The sequence below is a fragment of the Equus asinus genome, chromosome 4, assembly GCF_041296235.1.
Source record: "Equus asinus isolate D_3611 breed Donkey chromosome 4, EquAss-T2T_v2, whole genome shotgun sequence".
NCBI classification, from domain to species: domain Eukaryota; kingdom Metazoa; phylum Chordata; class Mammalia; order Perissodactyla; family Equidae; genus Equus; species Equus asinus.
In genome coordinates, this window is record NC_091793.1 from 91205235 (window position 1) to 91222764 (window position 17530).

General features: G+C 37.0%; 1 protein-coding gene across 1 annotated transcript in view; it reads left to right on the forward strand.

Annotated features, from left to right (window-relative positions):
- The window catches only part of EPC2 (enhancer of polycomb homolog 2), a 129667-nt gene that overhangs the window by 42172 nt on the left and 69965 nt on the right, over window positions 1–17530 (forward strand). Inside the window, exon 2 of the mRNA XM_044768958.2 lies at window positions 6905–7064. Coding sequence (XP_044624893.1) covers window positions 6905–7064 — 160 coding nt within the window. The remainder of the gene's footprint in view (window positions 1–6904; window positions 7065–17530) is intronic.

Sequence of the window (17530 nt, forward strand, 5' to 3'; positions counted from 1 at the left end):
TGTAGTACTGTGTATTTCTCCCTCAGTTCTGCCAGTGTTTGCTTCATATATTTGGGTGCTCTGCTGTTAGATGCGTATGTATTTATAATTGTTTTAGCTTCCTGGTACACTGACCCTTTTATCATTGTGTAATGTCTTTCTTTGTCAGTTGTGACAGTATTTGACTTAAAATCTATTTGGTATAAGTATGGCCACCCCTGCTCTCTTTTGGTTACTATGAATGGAATATTTTTTTCCATCTCTTCCTTTTCAGGTTGTGTATGTTCTTACATCTAAAATGAATCTCTTGTAGACAGCATATATTTGGATCTTGTTTTTTAATCCATTCAGTCATTCTCTGTCTTTTGGTTGGGGAGTTTAGACCATTTACATTTAATGTAATTACTGGTAGTGAAGGACTTACTATTGTCATTTTGGTGTTTACTGTATGTCTTGTAGTTATTGTGTCTTTCTTTTCTTCTCTTGCTGCCTGTCTTTGTGTTTCATTGATTCTTTTGTAGTGAACATGCTTTGATTCCTATCTCATTTTCTTCTGTTCTTCTATGGTAGGTACTTTCTTTACGATTACCATGGGGGTTACATAAAACATTGTACAGTCATAACAGTCTGTATTAAACTGATAAGCTAAATTCAGTTACATGCAAAAGCTCAAATCCTTTACATCTCCTTCTCCACTTTGTATTATTGTCACAAAGTACATCTTTTTATATTTTGTATCTGTTACCATAGTTTTACATTTAACTTATATGCTTTTATCTTTGCAGTTTTATACTAGAACTAAAGGTGACTTTTGCACCACCGTTACAGTATTACAAGATTCTGTATTTGTCTATATGTTTACTTTTACCAGAGAGTTTGTTTTCAGATGCTTTTGTTTGCTATCTAGTGTCTTTTTGTTTCAACTTGAAGGCCTCCCTTTAGCAATTCTTATAAGGTAGATCTAATAGTAATGAAATCCCTCAGCTGTTGCTTATCTAGGTAGGTCTTTATTTCTCCTTCATTTTTGAAGGACAGTTTTTTCAGATTATAGTATCTTGGTTGGCGTTTTTTTTCTTTCAGTGCTTTGACTATATCATCCCAGTCCTTTCAGACCTGTAAATGTTTCTGATGAGAAATTGCTGATAATCTGTGGGCACTCCCTTGTGTGTGATGATTTGCTTTTCTGTTGCTGCTTTCAAGAGTCCATTTGTCTTTGACTTTTGACAGTTTGATTGTAATGTGTCTTAGTTGTGGGCCTCTTTGAGTTTAGCTTAGTTGGAGTTCTTTAAGCTTTTTGAATTTGGATGTCCATTTCCTCAGATTGGAAAGTTTTCAGCCATTGTTTCATCAAACAAGCTCTCTGCTCCTTTCCCTCTCCTCCCTTTGGGGCTTCCATAATGCATATAGTGGTCTGTTGATAGGGTCATATAAGTCCCTTAGACTTTCTTCATTCTTCTTTTCTTTTGGTCTTCTGACTTAATAATTTTACATGACCTGTCTTTGAATTCACTAATTCTTTCTTGTGCTTCATCAAGTCTGTTGTTTAATCCCTTTGGTGGATTTTTCAATTCAGTTATTGTACTATTCAGCTTCAGAATTTCTGTTTGGTTCTATTTTGTTTCTTTTTAAAGATTGGCACCTGAGCTACATCTGTTGTCAGTCTTTTTTTTCCCCCGCCCCTCCGAAGCTCCCCAGTACATAGTTGTGTATGCTAGTTGTAGGCCCTTCTGGCTGTGCCATGTGGAACACCACCTCAGCATGGCTTGCTGAGCGGTGCCATGTCGTGCCCAGAATCCGAACCTTTGAAACCTCTGGCCACCAAAGCAGGGTGCACAAACTTAATCACTCATCCATGGGGCCAGCCCCTGTTTAGTTCTTTTTTATCTCTTTGTTGATATTCTCATTTTGTTTGTGCATTGTTTCCCTGATTTCATTTAGTTATCTATTTGTATTCTCTTGTAGCTCACTGAGCTTTATTAAGGTGATTATTTTAAACTTTATTGTCAGATGATTCACAGATTTCCATTTCTTTAGGGTCAGTTTCTGGAGATTTATTTTGTTCCTTTGATTGAGCTATATTTCCCTGTTTTTTCGTGTGCCTTGTTATTTTTTGCTATAGTTTATGCATTTGAAAAAAACAGCCATCTCTCCCAGTCTTTACAAGTTGGCTTCGTACAGGGGGAAGCCTTTACCAATCAGCTCATCTCGGGAGTCTGGAAGCCCTTTAAACCTTTTCTGGAGATGCATTTTCTCCATCTCCATAATTCATGCATGAATTATGTGTGCATAATTTCCCAGTTAGAGAGGTTTGCTGGGTTTTTTTCAGGTGCTTGTAATCTCTTGCTCCCTCTGGGGTCATTCTGCAGTACTGCAAGTTCTTTGGTGCTGCAACAAGCCCCTGAGCTTTCTTTTGTTCTCCACAGCGCCCAGACATCCAAAGAATACTGGTTCAGTCAGCCCTCTGAGTTAGGTAAGACAGAAATTAGTCTCTTGGGCAGATCTCCAATGAGCTAGAATGTTGGATGCACATTCCATTCTTCTCCTACACTCCCAAGGGAGAAACCATGAGCAGAGCATTTTCTCCTGATTGCACCAAGCAAGGTCAGATTCTATCTGCGGTAGTGCAGGTTATTGTATGCCGTGTTGCTCCTGGTGGGCTTTCTTTGGATATGTATATTCATAGGTTTTGTTTCCTGACATATTGGAGGATGTTGTTTTGTATTAGTTCTGTTGCGTTGTTTTTTTCTTCAGGGACTCCAATTATATGAACGCCATTCCTTCTTTGCCTTTTACATTCTGCCATCTTCTTTCTTACTCATTTTACTCCTTTCTTGACCCCATTTTCATTCTCTTAGTTTATGCCAACACACTTATGTTTTTGTTTGCGTATCTTTTGCACTAGGCTTCTAGTATTTTAGTCTTCATCTTTGAAATAATTGTCTTTTCCTTTCTTTCCTGCATTCTATCAACTCTTTCCATTTTTTTCTGAGTCTTTTGCCCTCTTCTCTGATCTTAGTTTTTGAGTTTCTGCTTCTAGGTGATTTTTCATATCCCTAAATGCTCCTTTGGGGCATGTTTAATTAAATTTGGAGCATTTTTCTTAGTTTTCTTCTGTTCCTCCCTCCTGGAGTGGAGAGGATTTATTAGAGGTATAGTTGAATCTTGTGTTTTGACTTTTAATAATAACAGTAGGCTTATTAAGTTTTTTCTGTTCACTTTTGTAGATTTGGGTGGTTCAAAATATTCCTGGTTCATTGGCGCCCTCTCCTGTCTGTGTAGAATGATCTGCTTTTGAGGAGCAGGCAAAGAAGGGCTTGTCTCATTCTAGCTATTCTAACTAGTGTTTCAAATTCCCCATCATCTGGGTTTCTGCAGGACAGATGGGCCATTTTTATGTTTTCCCTCTGCAAGGATTCACAACTTCCTCTTTTGATTTTGATCTCAGAATTTTGCTACACTCTGTTTTGTGCTGGTGCCTCATCTATCATTCTCTTTGTAATTGCAGCTTTATAAGCTGCTTTGCCCTCTACTAATAAGTTTACTAGTATAGGGAAGTAGAGTAGATAAACATGGGCTTTCAGTCTGCTGTCTTAACAGGGAGTTTCATGTGTGAATTTTTTAAATACCAATGAATAATGTTTTGACTTTGTATGCAGTCTAACTCAGTTGATAGATTCTGAAACCCAACCAGTTGAAGCATGAGCTTGGCAAGACGAAAAAGAGACATACAAATAAGGATTCAAATTTCAGCCCTGCTGGGGCCACCCCAGTGGTGTAGTGGTTAAGTTCACTGCTCTGCTTCAGTGGCCCAGGGTTCGCAGGTGTGCATCCTGGGTATGGATCTAGCACTGCTTGTCAAGCCACGCTGTGGCAGCATCCCACATAAAATAGAGGAAGATTGGCACAGATGTTAGCTCGGCAACAATCTTCCTCAAGCAAAAAGAGGAAGGTTGGCAACAGCTGTTAGGTCAGGGCCAGTCTTCCTCACAATAAATAAATAATTTTTAAAAGATTTCAGCCCTGCTAATTTCTACCAATGTTGCCATAGAGCCTTAGTTTACTCATGTCCAAAAGAAAAAAATATTTCTATCCTGCATCTTGAAGGATTGTGGTTGATACTTTATATACTAAAAATCGTGAATTACTTAGCTGCTTTTAGTTTGCTTTTAATGGTTTAATAGGTAATTCACCTGTTACTAGGAAAAATATAAGGTACAATGAATGTATAAGATCTCTAGGAAAATGCAAAAAATGTGTAGGTATAATATAGTACGTTTCAAAAGATATTTCAGAATTTTAAAGTAACCATAAGAGGTGATTTTGTGTACAGTTATGCGCTGTGTAATGACTTTTCAGTCAACAACAGACTGCATATGTGACAGTGGTCTCATGACATTAGTACCATATAGCCTAGGTGTGTAGTAGGCTATACCATCTACGTTTGTGTAAGTCCACTCTATGATGTTCACACAGCAATGAAATTGCCTAACAACACATCTCTCAGAACGAATGTGTCCCCATTGTTAGGTGACACAGCTGTGTTTTCATTGAGAGTTCCTTCATTTAAGATGCAAAACTTTTATAGTATTTTTACAATTTACTGAAGTACTACAGTTTTACCACAGAAAATTGATAAAATACAAAAGGGCACACAGAAGAAAATCAGAGCCACTTAAATTGTTAGGATTTTGTGGTATATTCTATTCTGTATTCTTCCAGGCTCTTTTCTTTAGATAAACATTCATCTGTATTTATACATGTTATTCTGTAACCTGCTTTTTTACTGAATAGCCTATTATCTTTTCAAGTCAGTAGAAATCTACATTGTGTTGTGTTTTACCATTACCTAAAAATTCCATTTTATATATATAACATAATTTCTATAACAAATTCCTTATTTATTGACATTTAGACTTTTTTTGGTATTATAGACAATGCCATGGTGAGCAGTTTTATTTAGTCATTCTTGGCCGTTTGTTGTCTTTTGATGAATTCCGTAAGTGGAGTTGATGGGTCAAGGGGATGCTTTTTTAAAGGAAAGGAAATCAAATAATGTTTCATTGTTATTAGTTATTTTAAAAAAAATTATACAACCTCACCAACGTCTAATGCAGCATGTAACAAGGAATTGGTATTAACTCCTGCCAACCCCTTCCCCCAGTAAAGACAAATCAAAACTCTGGTACCTACTCCAAGCATTTTGTGTTTGCCACTGGTTATAGTTATTGTATGAAGCACAGACTTCTGGAAGCCATATCATTGTTGGTTGTTTTCTGATTTTGGGGGTTGAAGGACTGTCTAATAATCTGGGGAGGGAAGTGATAGCTGAGAATATATTTTTAGACCTACACTTGGTCTGTAAATTAGGGGAATAGGACATGGTCTAGCTCCTTTATTTCAGGCTGCTGCTCTGTCATCTGCCAACTGTGTTAACAAGAGAGTCATCTATGACTTGTTTTTAAATTTTCTCATTTGTAAAATTAAAATAATATTAAATCTTCATCTATTAAAGATGTATTTTAAGAATTGGATTATATCTACAAATGTTTTGTACTGAGGGGAAAGTGCAATATATATCAAAAGAATCTCTTCAAATCAAAAATGTGCTGCCAGTTTAACTCAGTTCCCTCTTGTCACTCATGTCTATAGATTGTCAGCATTACAGGAACATGATTTTTCATCTTTAACGTAAATCCTTCTGAGGTAAGCATGGCATAGTCAAAGAATACTGGAGTCAGAGCCCTGAAATATGACTGTCTCAGATATTTCACCGTAACTAAGAGCAAATCACTTGTTTCTTGAATCTCATGTACAATATGGGATAATATCTACCTTTGCGTCCCAAGATCATGAGGAGCTAATATGCGTGATTGTGATGTACTTTGAGAGCTGTAAAACACGTAAATACAAGGTGGCATTGCATACTGCAAAACTTTCTTTGACCAGGAGATAATAGGAAAATATAGGCTTAAATAATGCTAGAAATTGCTCATTCAAGGCCGGGTTTCCTAGTTTCTCGATGCTGTCTGTTGTGTGTGTGTATTAGATTTCCTCATGATTTCCTACTTAGAAGTTTTTGCTACTAATAGATTCTAACTAAATTGATAATAATAGTTGTATGGGGAAATGTATTTAGTGCTTCAACTTGGGATCTTACCCTCTGGAGAAAAACATATTTCTACCTGGCACTGAAAGTGGATAACTTTCCAATCTAAGCCAGCACCCACCCCCCTGTCCCTTTCCTCAACTTCTTGCCTTTTGTTAAATGTCTGTGGGCTTTTGTCCATTTTGGATATCCTGTTTTCTCTGCCTGGACTCTTTTCTTCTTTTGCCTTGCTAAATCCCTATTGATCCTAAAACTTTTAGTTTAGATTTTACTTTCTTTGGATGTCTTTATCCTCCCAAGATGAGTGATTTGACCAATTGACTAATTCCTGCACTGATAGTAATTTAGTCTGTTAAACATAATTTTATCTGTCTTTGAATTATTCAGAATTTTGTACTGTTGAGGTTTCGGGTAAATAAATGCAGAAGATACTTAAAATTTGTGATAGAAATTTTTTTCCTGTCATTTGCATATTTTTCTAAATCTGGTATTGGTGACAAATTTCCTCAATTAATTTAGTAAAACAAGGGGTTAATTTTCTTGTAATTGAGATGTTAAATTCTAGTTTGTGAATATGTATATATTTAATCCTTCTTAAAAATTCTACTTATTAAAATTATAATCATTTAAGGTGATATTTTTATGAGCACAAGTATTGAGGGAGAACGATGGCAATGTTTTCTGTAGGCCTGTGGCAAAAGAACAGTTTGTACTTGATTCTTAAAGCACCTTTCAATTATTAAAGTAAATTTTAAATAGAATTGTGCATTGAATTAACAATATTAAAACAACTTATGTTGCCTACTTTACATTTTCCAGGAACATCATTTACAGCGAGCTATTTCAGCACAGCAAGTGTTTAGAGAAAAAAAAGAGAGCATGGTCATTCCAGTTCCTGAGGCAGAGAGCAACGTCAACTATTACAATCGCTTGTACAAAGGAGAGTTTAAACAGCCAAAACAGTTCATTCATATTCAGCGTAAGTTTGTTAATTCATTGTTTTCTGTTTGTAATTTAAATTTATCAACCAGTAAAAATCCTCTTTCTGCCCGAAGAGATTTTAATTTTTCAGTTCAAACACTGATTTGTAGAGATGTAAAACATGAAAGAAAAAATCCGTCTATGCTTTCGTCTGAACTTCGAGATCAATTTGAGTGTTAGTTGCATTTGGAACATTTGATTTTTGTATAGTATAGGATTTTGTATAGCGCTTATAACTTTATTATACAGCTAAAAGGTGGTAAATTACCATATCCAAGTAAGATTTACTTTTAAAGGCTAGTTAGGGGTGAGTCTTCCGAATTCTTTTAGAATTAGATCCTACACCTCTATCTTCATCTAGTTTTTATAAAATTCTAATTCTGCTTCCTTGATACTCTTATTTTTCTCCCCATTGTTACTATTTAAATGATCCCATCTCTTGCTTTAAAACTAGTTCAATAATCTCCTAACTATTCTATTTACTACCCCTCATCGCCTGTCCTTACCCTCTTCTTAATCTCTCTTCTCCACAAAGTCCACCAGCACCAGTGGTCTTTGTAAAGTGTCAGCCTGATCAAATTATGTTCTGGATTAACATCCTGCTGTGGTTCCTTGTTGTGTACAGTAGGAGGTTTTAGCTGATTCTGTAGACAGATGCTAGTGTCTTGGTATCTTGTCTGGTTGTATTAAAAAAACCTTGAGTAGCTTGTTAAAATAGAGATTTCAGGGTTCTGCTTCAGGCCTACCTGTCTGAGAATCTCTGGTATGCATCCTGGTAATAAGTATTTTTAAAAAGTTCCCCAGGTAATACTGAAACATCTACAGATTTAAGACTGACTGTAAGATCTGTTTTTCTTTGATTCTAAGATGCATATTTTTCATTTATCATCTTTGAAATGAGATTGCATCTTAAGTTGCTGTTGTCCTGAGTTGAAGTCTAGTTTATCTAAAGAGAATTTGCATTTGTTTCTGCCAGGCATCTGGGGACGCTGTCAACCTGAGACCACTTTAAAGCCTTTGCTTATTTGTTTTGTTTTATTTGTTTGTTTTTGGACCACACTGGTAGCTTTAGTTTAGGCTGCAGACATATTTGGAGTTCAGTTCTTAGAACCGTCTCTCCCCCTCTGGTCCCCCTCCTTCCACCTAGGGGCATGTTGAGAAATACAAAATTCTTGCTGTTCCTTTCTGCATGGCTGGTTTATTTATCTTACACTGAGGTTGTTGCCCTTTGCTAGTGTAGCTTTATGCAGAAGTAATCTATTAAACTTCTTAATAGTCCTCAGCATAAGTACATTAAGTAATGGTGCATCTTGTTTTTGATGGCAGTTCAGATTTGACAGAATTCGATAATAGCCAAATTCTCGTTTGAATACAAGGCCCTTTGTGATCTGTTCTGTGCCTACTCCTTTAACCTCATTTCCTGTTGCTCTTCCCCTCACTCTCAATACCATAGAGACCAACTTAAAATTATCCCCATTTGCCATGTTTCACATTTCACACTTCCTTGCCTGTACTATTCAAGTCTTTTTTCCCTTCCTGAAGCTCATTTAAGACCTAACCCCCATACAAAGCTTACCCTCACCGTTCTCATTCTGCTTCTCTTTGGCTTTTCTTAATACCTTGTACATACTTTTATTAGAGGACTCACCATACTTTATTGTAATTATTTGTAACCATTCTTTCTCTCCTTTTAGACTGTGAGCTCCTTGAGGGCAGGGACTATGTTTTATTTTCTCTTTGTATCTTTAGAGTAAAGTGCATGGCTTATAGATGCTCAATAAAAGGCATGTTTGTTGACTGACTGAATTGTTTTTAAATGGCTTTTCAAAAGCCCTTAGATGTCAGAACCATTTTTCACAGACTCTTTTTTCTTAAGCTTTCAAGAGAAACACATGCAAAAAAGTTAATTATGTGATTGTTTCCTCTATGTTCTTTGACTGAGTCCTTTTAGCTTGTTGAATTTGCCTTATCTTTGCATTGGGAAAGAGATAGCAATTCATAATAGGAATTTTAAGGATTTCTCAAGCTAAAGTATCTGGGTTTTTTTGTATTTTAATAACGTTATAGCTGGACAACAGGACCATTTGTAAAAACCATTCTGGGAAACCAAGAACCAGAAATTGGGTATAACCCATCTGAGTCAGGCCCATTGGATACAATAAACGTTAATCTTGTGTTGGTTTTTTCATTTCATTTCATCCTATTACTGTAATAAATGGAATAAAAATAATAGAAAAGTATTTTAACTATTTCATTTTTTTCTTTTAGTCTGTCAGCATATATATTCTATATACTATACAATATCACACTATACATACAATTCTTTATCTGCCTTTTCTACTTACATTTTAAGTTTCTCAGGTTTTTATATATTTTTTGTCATTTTCAGTGTATATATAATTTCCTATCAAATTGATATTCCACAATTTGCTTATCTGTATGCCTGTTATTGGCCTTAAGGTTATCTCTACTAAAATTTAAACTCATTTATCATTGAGATTTTTTTCAAGGAAGGCTTTAAAAAATTTTTTTGACGTAACTTCTTTCCAAGCCCTTAAATATAAGGAATTTCAGAAAATATTGCTATGGATTTTTCCTTTTCTTTTTTTGATGATAGATTTGAACGAATCTCCATTTACCTGGCTAGAAATAAACATTGTACAGTTGCCACAGTAGGGTGACCTAGTTCAGGCCCATCACGTTGCTTGCTTGGGCTTGGCAGGAAACTTTTTATTGGTCTCTCTGTTCTAGTCTTTATGCCTTCCAGTCCATCATCACACTGCCACTGTTGTGATTATTACCCATTTAGAATTGTTCAGACTCTCTTTTGCCGATCAGATAAAATTTTAACATATTTGTATGATATTTAAGGCCTTCTTTTGTGCCTGTCCAGCCACAGTTCCTGTATGTTCTTCCACTGTGACACCAACCTTATTGAAATGAACTGTTGGCAGGTCTGTTTCTTCCCTAGACTGTACACTCCTCAGGAACAGAAGCTCCATCTTATTCAACATACAGTCCCAGACTACAGTCTCTATACACTTTTTCCCCAGCTCCTCTAACCCTTCACACTTTCAGCTAGAAGAATAACGAGCCCCTTGCAGCTCTCTGCTACTTAATACCTTATTTTCTCATGCCTCCATGTCTTCATGTAGCCCTTTACTTCTCCACTTGTTAAAATACAGCTTGTTCACCAAGTCTCATCTCCAGGATTACCTTTAGGAGCCTTTTCCTGACCCCTCTAAGCAAGAGTCCTTGGCATTGTTTACCTTGAGCCCTCCTGTGTCATGTGCACACCCTGCTTGTGGCATTGACCATCTTCACATCGTTTTGCCCCCTGTTGCCTCACTAGGCTATAAAGCTCATTGAGAACAAGGACCTTTTTTTTCTTGTAATTTCACTGCCTAGTATAGTACCTAGCATGTGGTTAGGTATGCAATTAAATATTTGCTGAATGAATAAATGAGCAGATGAATGGATGATTGAAGATAAAAGCATATACACCATGGCATTTTTGAGACATCAGTCCTGTAAGACTCAAAGTTGTACACAGAATCAAATATAACAATAAAATTATTGGTCTACAGTGAAATTGAGACCTGCTCTGTGGATGAAAGTTAGAAATTAAAAGTGAGCTCTAATTATTATTCACCAATAATGTCATTTTAGGGCAAAAAGTGTCTGCCAAAAAGGAGTTGGGAGTGTATGGATGTGAGGTAAATCTTCTTGTTCCTTCCTGTCCCTTTCAGTACCAGTTCTCCGTAGTCACCCATATTGATATTCTGGGGAACTTATTTAATCACCACACATTGGGGTATTCTTATCAGATTGGAAGCATCTTGGAGGCACATAGTCCTTGATGACCCCCAAGATACTCACACTGTTCCTCATTTAGACTAATTCTAGGGACCGGCCCTGTGGCTGAGTTGTTAAGTTCACTCGCTCCACTGCAGGCGGCCTAGGGTTTCGTCGGTTCGAATCCTGGGCGCAGACATGGTACTGCTCATGGAGCCACGCTGAGGCGGCGTCCCACATGCCACAACTAGAAGGACCCACTACTAAGAATACACAACTATGTACCTGGGGGCTTTGGGGAGAAGAAGGAGAAAAATAAAATCTTTAGACTAATTCTATACACTGGTCAGTTGTGTGACAAATGCAGAAAATGCTCCCTCTGTTTTACTTACTGTTATAACACATTTACTTTGTTAAAATGTTAAAATTCCTTCATTTCTTTTGGAGTTTAAGAACTTTATTTAAATTCAGGACCCAAACTTTCTTCTTAAGGAAACCACTTTGTTTACATTATTTTGACCCTATTTTGACTTTCCATTACTTCTTTTATTTAATGTTAATATTTTACAGTTGACGTTAAGTGTCTCAGGATTTTAGCGCATGAAGGAACTTGAGATATTGTTTCATAAGTATTCTGAAGTTAATTTGTGTCCAGTTTTGAATTCAATTAAATGGTTCTTGGAAACAGGTCTCTTTTTTTTTTTTTGAAATGAAGGTTCACTTCCCCTTCTTCGTGGATTATACCTACAAACACAGATCAGTAGAACGTCTCACCTACTTGGCTGAAAGAAAGGAGAGTTCAGGAGAAAGGATAGGTGGGGTAGCACCTTCTTGTTATCTGTCAAGCAAGGAGAGGAACTCACTCAAAGGAAATTGAATTCTGCTGTTTGTGTCTGCGGCCGAGATCTTAAGCCCTGGGAAAGTGCCTCTGTGTCTATACTGCTGTATACCTCTGTACACTTGAAACTGGCTCCTTCTCAATCCCATAAAGCTGACCATTGTGAAGTCTACATTTGGAAAAGAAGAAAAATTCCACTTACCAGTGTAAAGTGGATCTGTATGTTCCACTAGATGTTCGGCAAGAGTGAGACAGATGCTGGCCTAACATCCAACTTCAATCTCATTATCCTTGGAATATCCTTTACTGTTCTCCCCATTAAACAAAAATGATGGTAATTGACTCTTGCCCCGGGGGGGCCAACATGTTTTGATTAGAAAGTGTTGGAAAAGATCCCAAATGAAGAGCATTGTTTTGTTTATACAGTAAAACTTCCTGGTGAAAAGGATGCGTTCTAGGAACATCATTTTCTTGTAAAAATGTCACTGGGTATATATTAAGAAATCAAATTGAGAGGCTGGCCTGATCGCCTAGTGGTTAAGTTTGGCGCACTCTGCTTAGGCGGCCTGGGTTCATTTCCCAGGAGCAGACCTACAGCACTTGTCAGTGGCCATGCTGTGGTGGCAACCCACATACAAAATAGAGGAAGATTGGCACAGAAGTTAGCTCAGAGCAAATCTTCCTCAATGACAACAAAAGAAATCAAATTGAGCACAAATCCTATGAAGTGACATCAAACATTTAAATAAATAAATACTAGAAAAACAGTGCCATGAGTACATAAGTGGATTGTATCAGATTTGTGGAGAACACATTTTGGGTAAAGCTAGATCCCAGGTTGGGGTGGTTAGAGGGGTGATAACAGAGAGTGAGCAAGGCCAGGCTCTGAGGGCAACCCGCATTTAGATCAGCTGGTTTTAAGGATCTTCCTTTCTTCTCAAGATTTTACTGAGCCTCCTATCCTTGGATAAGGCCATAAGTGTGGGCTCTAGGGCTGAAATGGCAGAGCAGTATCTGGGTAGCTACTAATTCAGGATGGTGGAGGAACCCCAAAACTCAGAAAATATTAAAGTAATGCCAGGTGCTTGGGGGAAAAAGCAAAATAATCATTTTGCAGTCCAGAGTGGAGAGATGAAAGAGAAGTTTAAGTACAAGGAGAGTGCCCTTTTGGCCTATGTGCATTTATTTATATCCACTGTTAAAAAAAAAGAGATTTGAGGTGATTGACTAAAATACAGCATTATAGATTAAAGACCATAGATAAAGAAATTATGGAGAAAATAAAGACAGATAGAGGTAAATTTGATGCATAGTGGTACATATTTTAGGCATGTTGTAATTAATAGACAAAGCAAAAAAGTAAGATTGGTTTTAAGGTGTGTATTCCAGTGCATATTTCCTGGCACTGAAGCATTTAGAATTCTCCTGTGGGGACTTACAGAGAAGATACTGTGATGTAACCCGGCACACCTGAGTTTGTTAATAGGCGTTACCAGAAATAGGCCTTCCACATAGCCACCTGGCACCTAGCATCTCTGTGGAAGATTCTTCAGTGACGCCACACTGCCTTGAGATTTGGCACCTTTCAGCATCTTGCCTGTCTCCCAGTCTACCATAGAAGACTAAATTTCCTTCTCATCTTACCCCAGTAATATAATTTCATGAGCTGCCTACCTATAAAAATATTTTCTTATATGCTTATTTCCCCAAAATTTTAATAGAAGACTGAACTTTTCTTTCCACAGTTATGGGTAAAGGTATAATAAAGTAGCTAACATTTACTGATTGCTGTGCCCGGCTCCTGTTAGTGTTTTATATATGTTAAGTCAGTTACTCCCAAAGGAACCTGAGGAGGCAGCTAATATTTTTACCCCCGTTTTAAAGAAAGATTACATAAATAGCCAAAGGTAATGCAGCTTGCAAGTGCAAGAGTCAGAATTCGAACTCAGGCCGTCTTGCTCTATAGGCCGTCTTGCTCTAGAGCATGCAAGTTTAAGTGTGATATACTGCTTCTTGGCGATGGATTATAAGATGCAAATACTGATACACAGTAAACAGACATCCATTACCATTCAAATGTGCTTGATAATAGAATTAACAATGGGAGTAAAGAATTCCCTTCTCTTTTTTTTTTTTGGTAGATAATTTGCAGGATAGAGGATAGGTTGCTGATAGAAAAGGGAGTCCTGGGCGTGAAAGACAAATGCAAGCACCTGTTATGACACTTTTCTGGTTTGGCCTAGCAGGAGGTTAATGAATGGGGGAGAACTGTGCATGAGGGGAGGTACCGGGAAGAGGGAAAAGCTTGAAGGAAAGGGAACTGTGAGAGTAATAAAAACAAGTAATTAAAACACATTTTACAGTTTTCCTTAGAGTAGTGAAGAGCTCCAGTGAAAGGAGGTGAATTTTAGCATTTGGGCAGCCTAAGATCCAACTTTTAAAAGGGCCTTTTAAGACAATTTTTAAAAGCCTTTGAGGAAGAGCAATTCAATGACATTGAGGGGAAAGCCCCTAGGACAACAATATGGGCTGAGCCTTTAAAAAATAATCCTCCTCCAACCCACATGTGTGTGCAGGTGTACACACACGAAATAAAGGATCAGCCAGGACCTTTGGGATCTAGGAAGTAACTGAGCTAGAGAACCTCTTCTGGTGCCTCTGGGTGTCCTGGCTTTCTCCACGTCCAACTCTAAAGTCAATTCTGCAACGTGATAGAGGGAGGCCTAAGCTGGGAAAGGGTGTGTGGCAGTTAGTGATTTCTAAACCTCCAGATAAGCACTGTGCTTGGCAAACAGTGAAGTCGGCTTTGGATGGAGTGAATAGGGCCTTGGTCAAGTGGGCTTTATTTTCTCCATCTGTTTAGAAAAAAGTCATAGTTACAGTACATGGTGGTTCAGAGGAGGCAAAAATGGAGAGTAGATGTGATATAAAAGGTGAAAGAATAAAAAGCCTCCGTGACGATGTTGCTTTTTGAATAAGATATTATTTAGTGGCTGATAGTTTTCTCACTGGCATTCTTCAATAAAGTCATCAAAATTATAGGAATATGAGACCCTCTTCTCTATGCAGGTTAAAGAAAGCTACTTTTTTTCCTCCCTAAATTGGACTTTGTTCAAAAATAGTTGTTTCTCATCACTGGCTTAAGAGTCTCCTCTGTTTCTCTGACAGAAACTAGGGAAATAGGCTGTCTTGGGTTTTTTTTTGAGACGAGGTTTATTGTCTATAATGAAAAAGAAAATGTTAATTGCAGAAAACATTAATAATCCCATCTTGCAAACATAGCTGACCGAGATAAAAATTGTATTTTCTTCTCTTTATTTCCAAATTTGCGTTATACTGTGTGTATATATCTGTGTGTATTTCTAGCTTTTGCTTTTTTTACTTAATTATCATAAACATTTTTCCGTGTGATTAAGTAACTTTAATAATTTTAGAAAGCTGTAAAATATTACAAGGAATTAGTTTTATATCCTTCAGTAGTCAGCAGGAATCTGTAAGCAAGCAAGCCAGTACTGGATGTTATTTGTTTATACTTTACTTAACAAGGAGTTTTAGACTCAGATTATTTGTGGTTTTGTTATATTACTAAAGTATGAATTTATATATTAGTAAATTAGTAATTTGCATTAGTAAAATATAATTTGCATTTCAAGGAAAAATAGGATTGTAGGCTTTTAAAAAAATTAATAGTTATTTTTTTCAAGAGCTAGTGTGCAATGAACTGTTCTTAGATAAGGTCTAATGTAATTTAGAGACATTTACAATCTCTTTAATCCAGCTACATAATCTTTTTGAGATATCATATATGGTTTGTAAGATGCCAATACCTGTGTCCTTTCAGGGCTTATTTATAACTTCAGTTTTCCTGAGGAAATACCCTTTAAGAGTTTTTTCCTTTAAGGAGTTTTAACTGCTGGCGTGTTTTAAGAAACGACGTGTGTATAGTCTGATATTAATGGGACATTACAGCTCGTACTTATTTTAGTTATTAACTGTGTTACTTGGGTCAAGTTAGCTGGCTCGTCTGAGCTTCAGATGCTTCTATTGAATGGGAAAAAATAATACATACTTCATATGATTGCTTGAAAAATAAAATGAAATAATTTTAGAATAGCCACTCTTATTTGACACATTAGTTTCTACCCTTTACCAGCATCTAACTCAGTGCCAAAAATCCATAACCACATCTGGAAAACTCTAGGCAAGAGCCAATGAGGTCTAGATTTAGAAAGCAGCATTTTGAGCACATTTAGGCAGTATTTTGTAACTGACTGGATGAGAAGATGAGACAGAGAACAGAATTGAACATGACGTTGTCCAGCTGTGGAATGTGGAAATGAAGTATGTTTAGGTGTTTTTCCTTAATACCTCATAATTAATACATATTGAGTGGTGAGCCAAATATTATAAGGAGTCTATGTTTTACCTTGTTTCATACCCATGAAAACCGTATGAGGTAGGTAAAATTATTTTCCTCATTTTACAGAGGCTGTAATGGTCTGTTATAAATACGGAGACATTTAGGAGCATATTCTCAAGACCTTGTGAATAGAGGAACCAGAATTTGAATCAGGCAATCAAGTTCCAGAATCCATACTTCTCCCCCTGCCCCCAGTTTTATTGAGATACAATTGACTTATGACACTGTGTAAGTTTAAGATGTCTAGCATAATGATTTGACTTACGTATATTGTGAAATGATTGCCACTGTAAGTTTAGTTAACATCCATCACCTCGTATAGTTAGAAAATTTTTTTTTTTTACCTGTGATGAGAACACTTAGACTTTACTCTCAACAACTTTCATATATGTCATATAGCAGTATTAACTATGGTCATCTTGTTGTACATTACATCTGTAGTACATATTTATCTTATAACTGGAAGTTTGTACCTTTTGACCACGTTCATCTAATTTCCTCTCCCCCCACCTCTCACCGCTGGTAACCACAAATCTGATCTTTTTTTCTCTGAGTTTGGTTTTGTTTTTTTGTTTTTAGATTCCACATATAAGTGAGATCATAGAGTATTTGTCTGTCTTTATCTAACTTAATTCACTTAACATAATGTCCCCAAGTTCCATCTGTGTTGTCACAAATGGCGCAAATTAGGATTTCCTCTTTTTTTTTTTTTAAGATTTTATTTTTTTCCTTTTTCTCCCCAAAGCCCCCTGGTACATAGTTGTATATTCTTCGTTGTGGGTCCTTCTAGTTCTGGCATGTGGGACGCTGCCTCAGCGTGGTTTGATGAGCATTGCCATGTCCGCACCCAGGATTCGAACCAACAAAACACTGGGCTGCCTGCAGCGGAGCGCACGAACTTAACCACTCGGCCACGGGCCCAGTCCCTCGGATTTCCTCATTTTTTATGGCTGAATAATGTTCCGTTGTGTACACACACACACATACAGCCCGCAACTACTTCTATTCATTAGTTGGACACTTAGGTTGTTTCCATGTCTTGACTGTTGTAAATACTGCAGCTATGCACATGGGGTGCAGATAATCTCTTTAATATAGAGTTTTTCCTTTCTTTGGATATATTCCCAGAAGTGGGATTGCTGGATCATGTTGTTCTATTTTTAATTTTTTGAGGAGTTTCTTTACTGTTTTCCATAATGACTATACTAACTTACATTCCCACAACTGCACAAGAGTTCCCTTTTCTCCACATTCTCACCAACATTTGTTATCTCTTGTCTTTTTGATGCTAGCCATTCTAACAGGCCTGAGGTGAGAACTCATTGAGGTTTTGATTTGCATTTCTCTAATGATTAGTGATGCTGAACACCTTTTCCTGTACCTGTTGGCCATTCATTTATCTTCCTTAGGC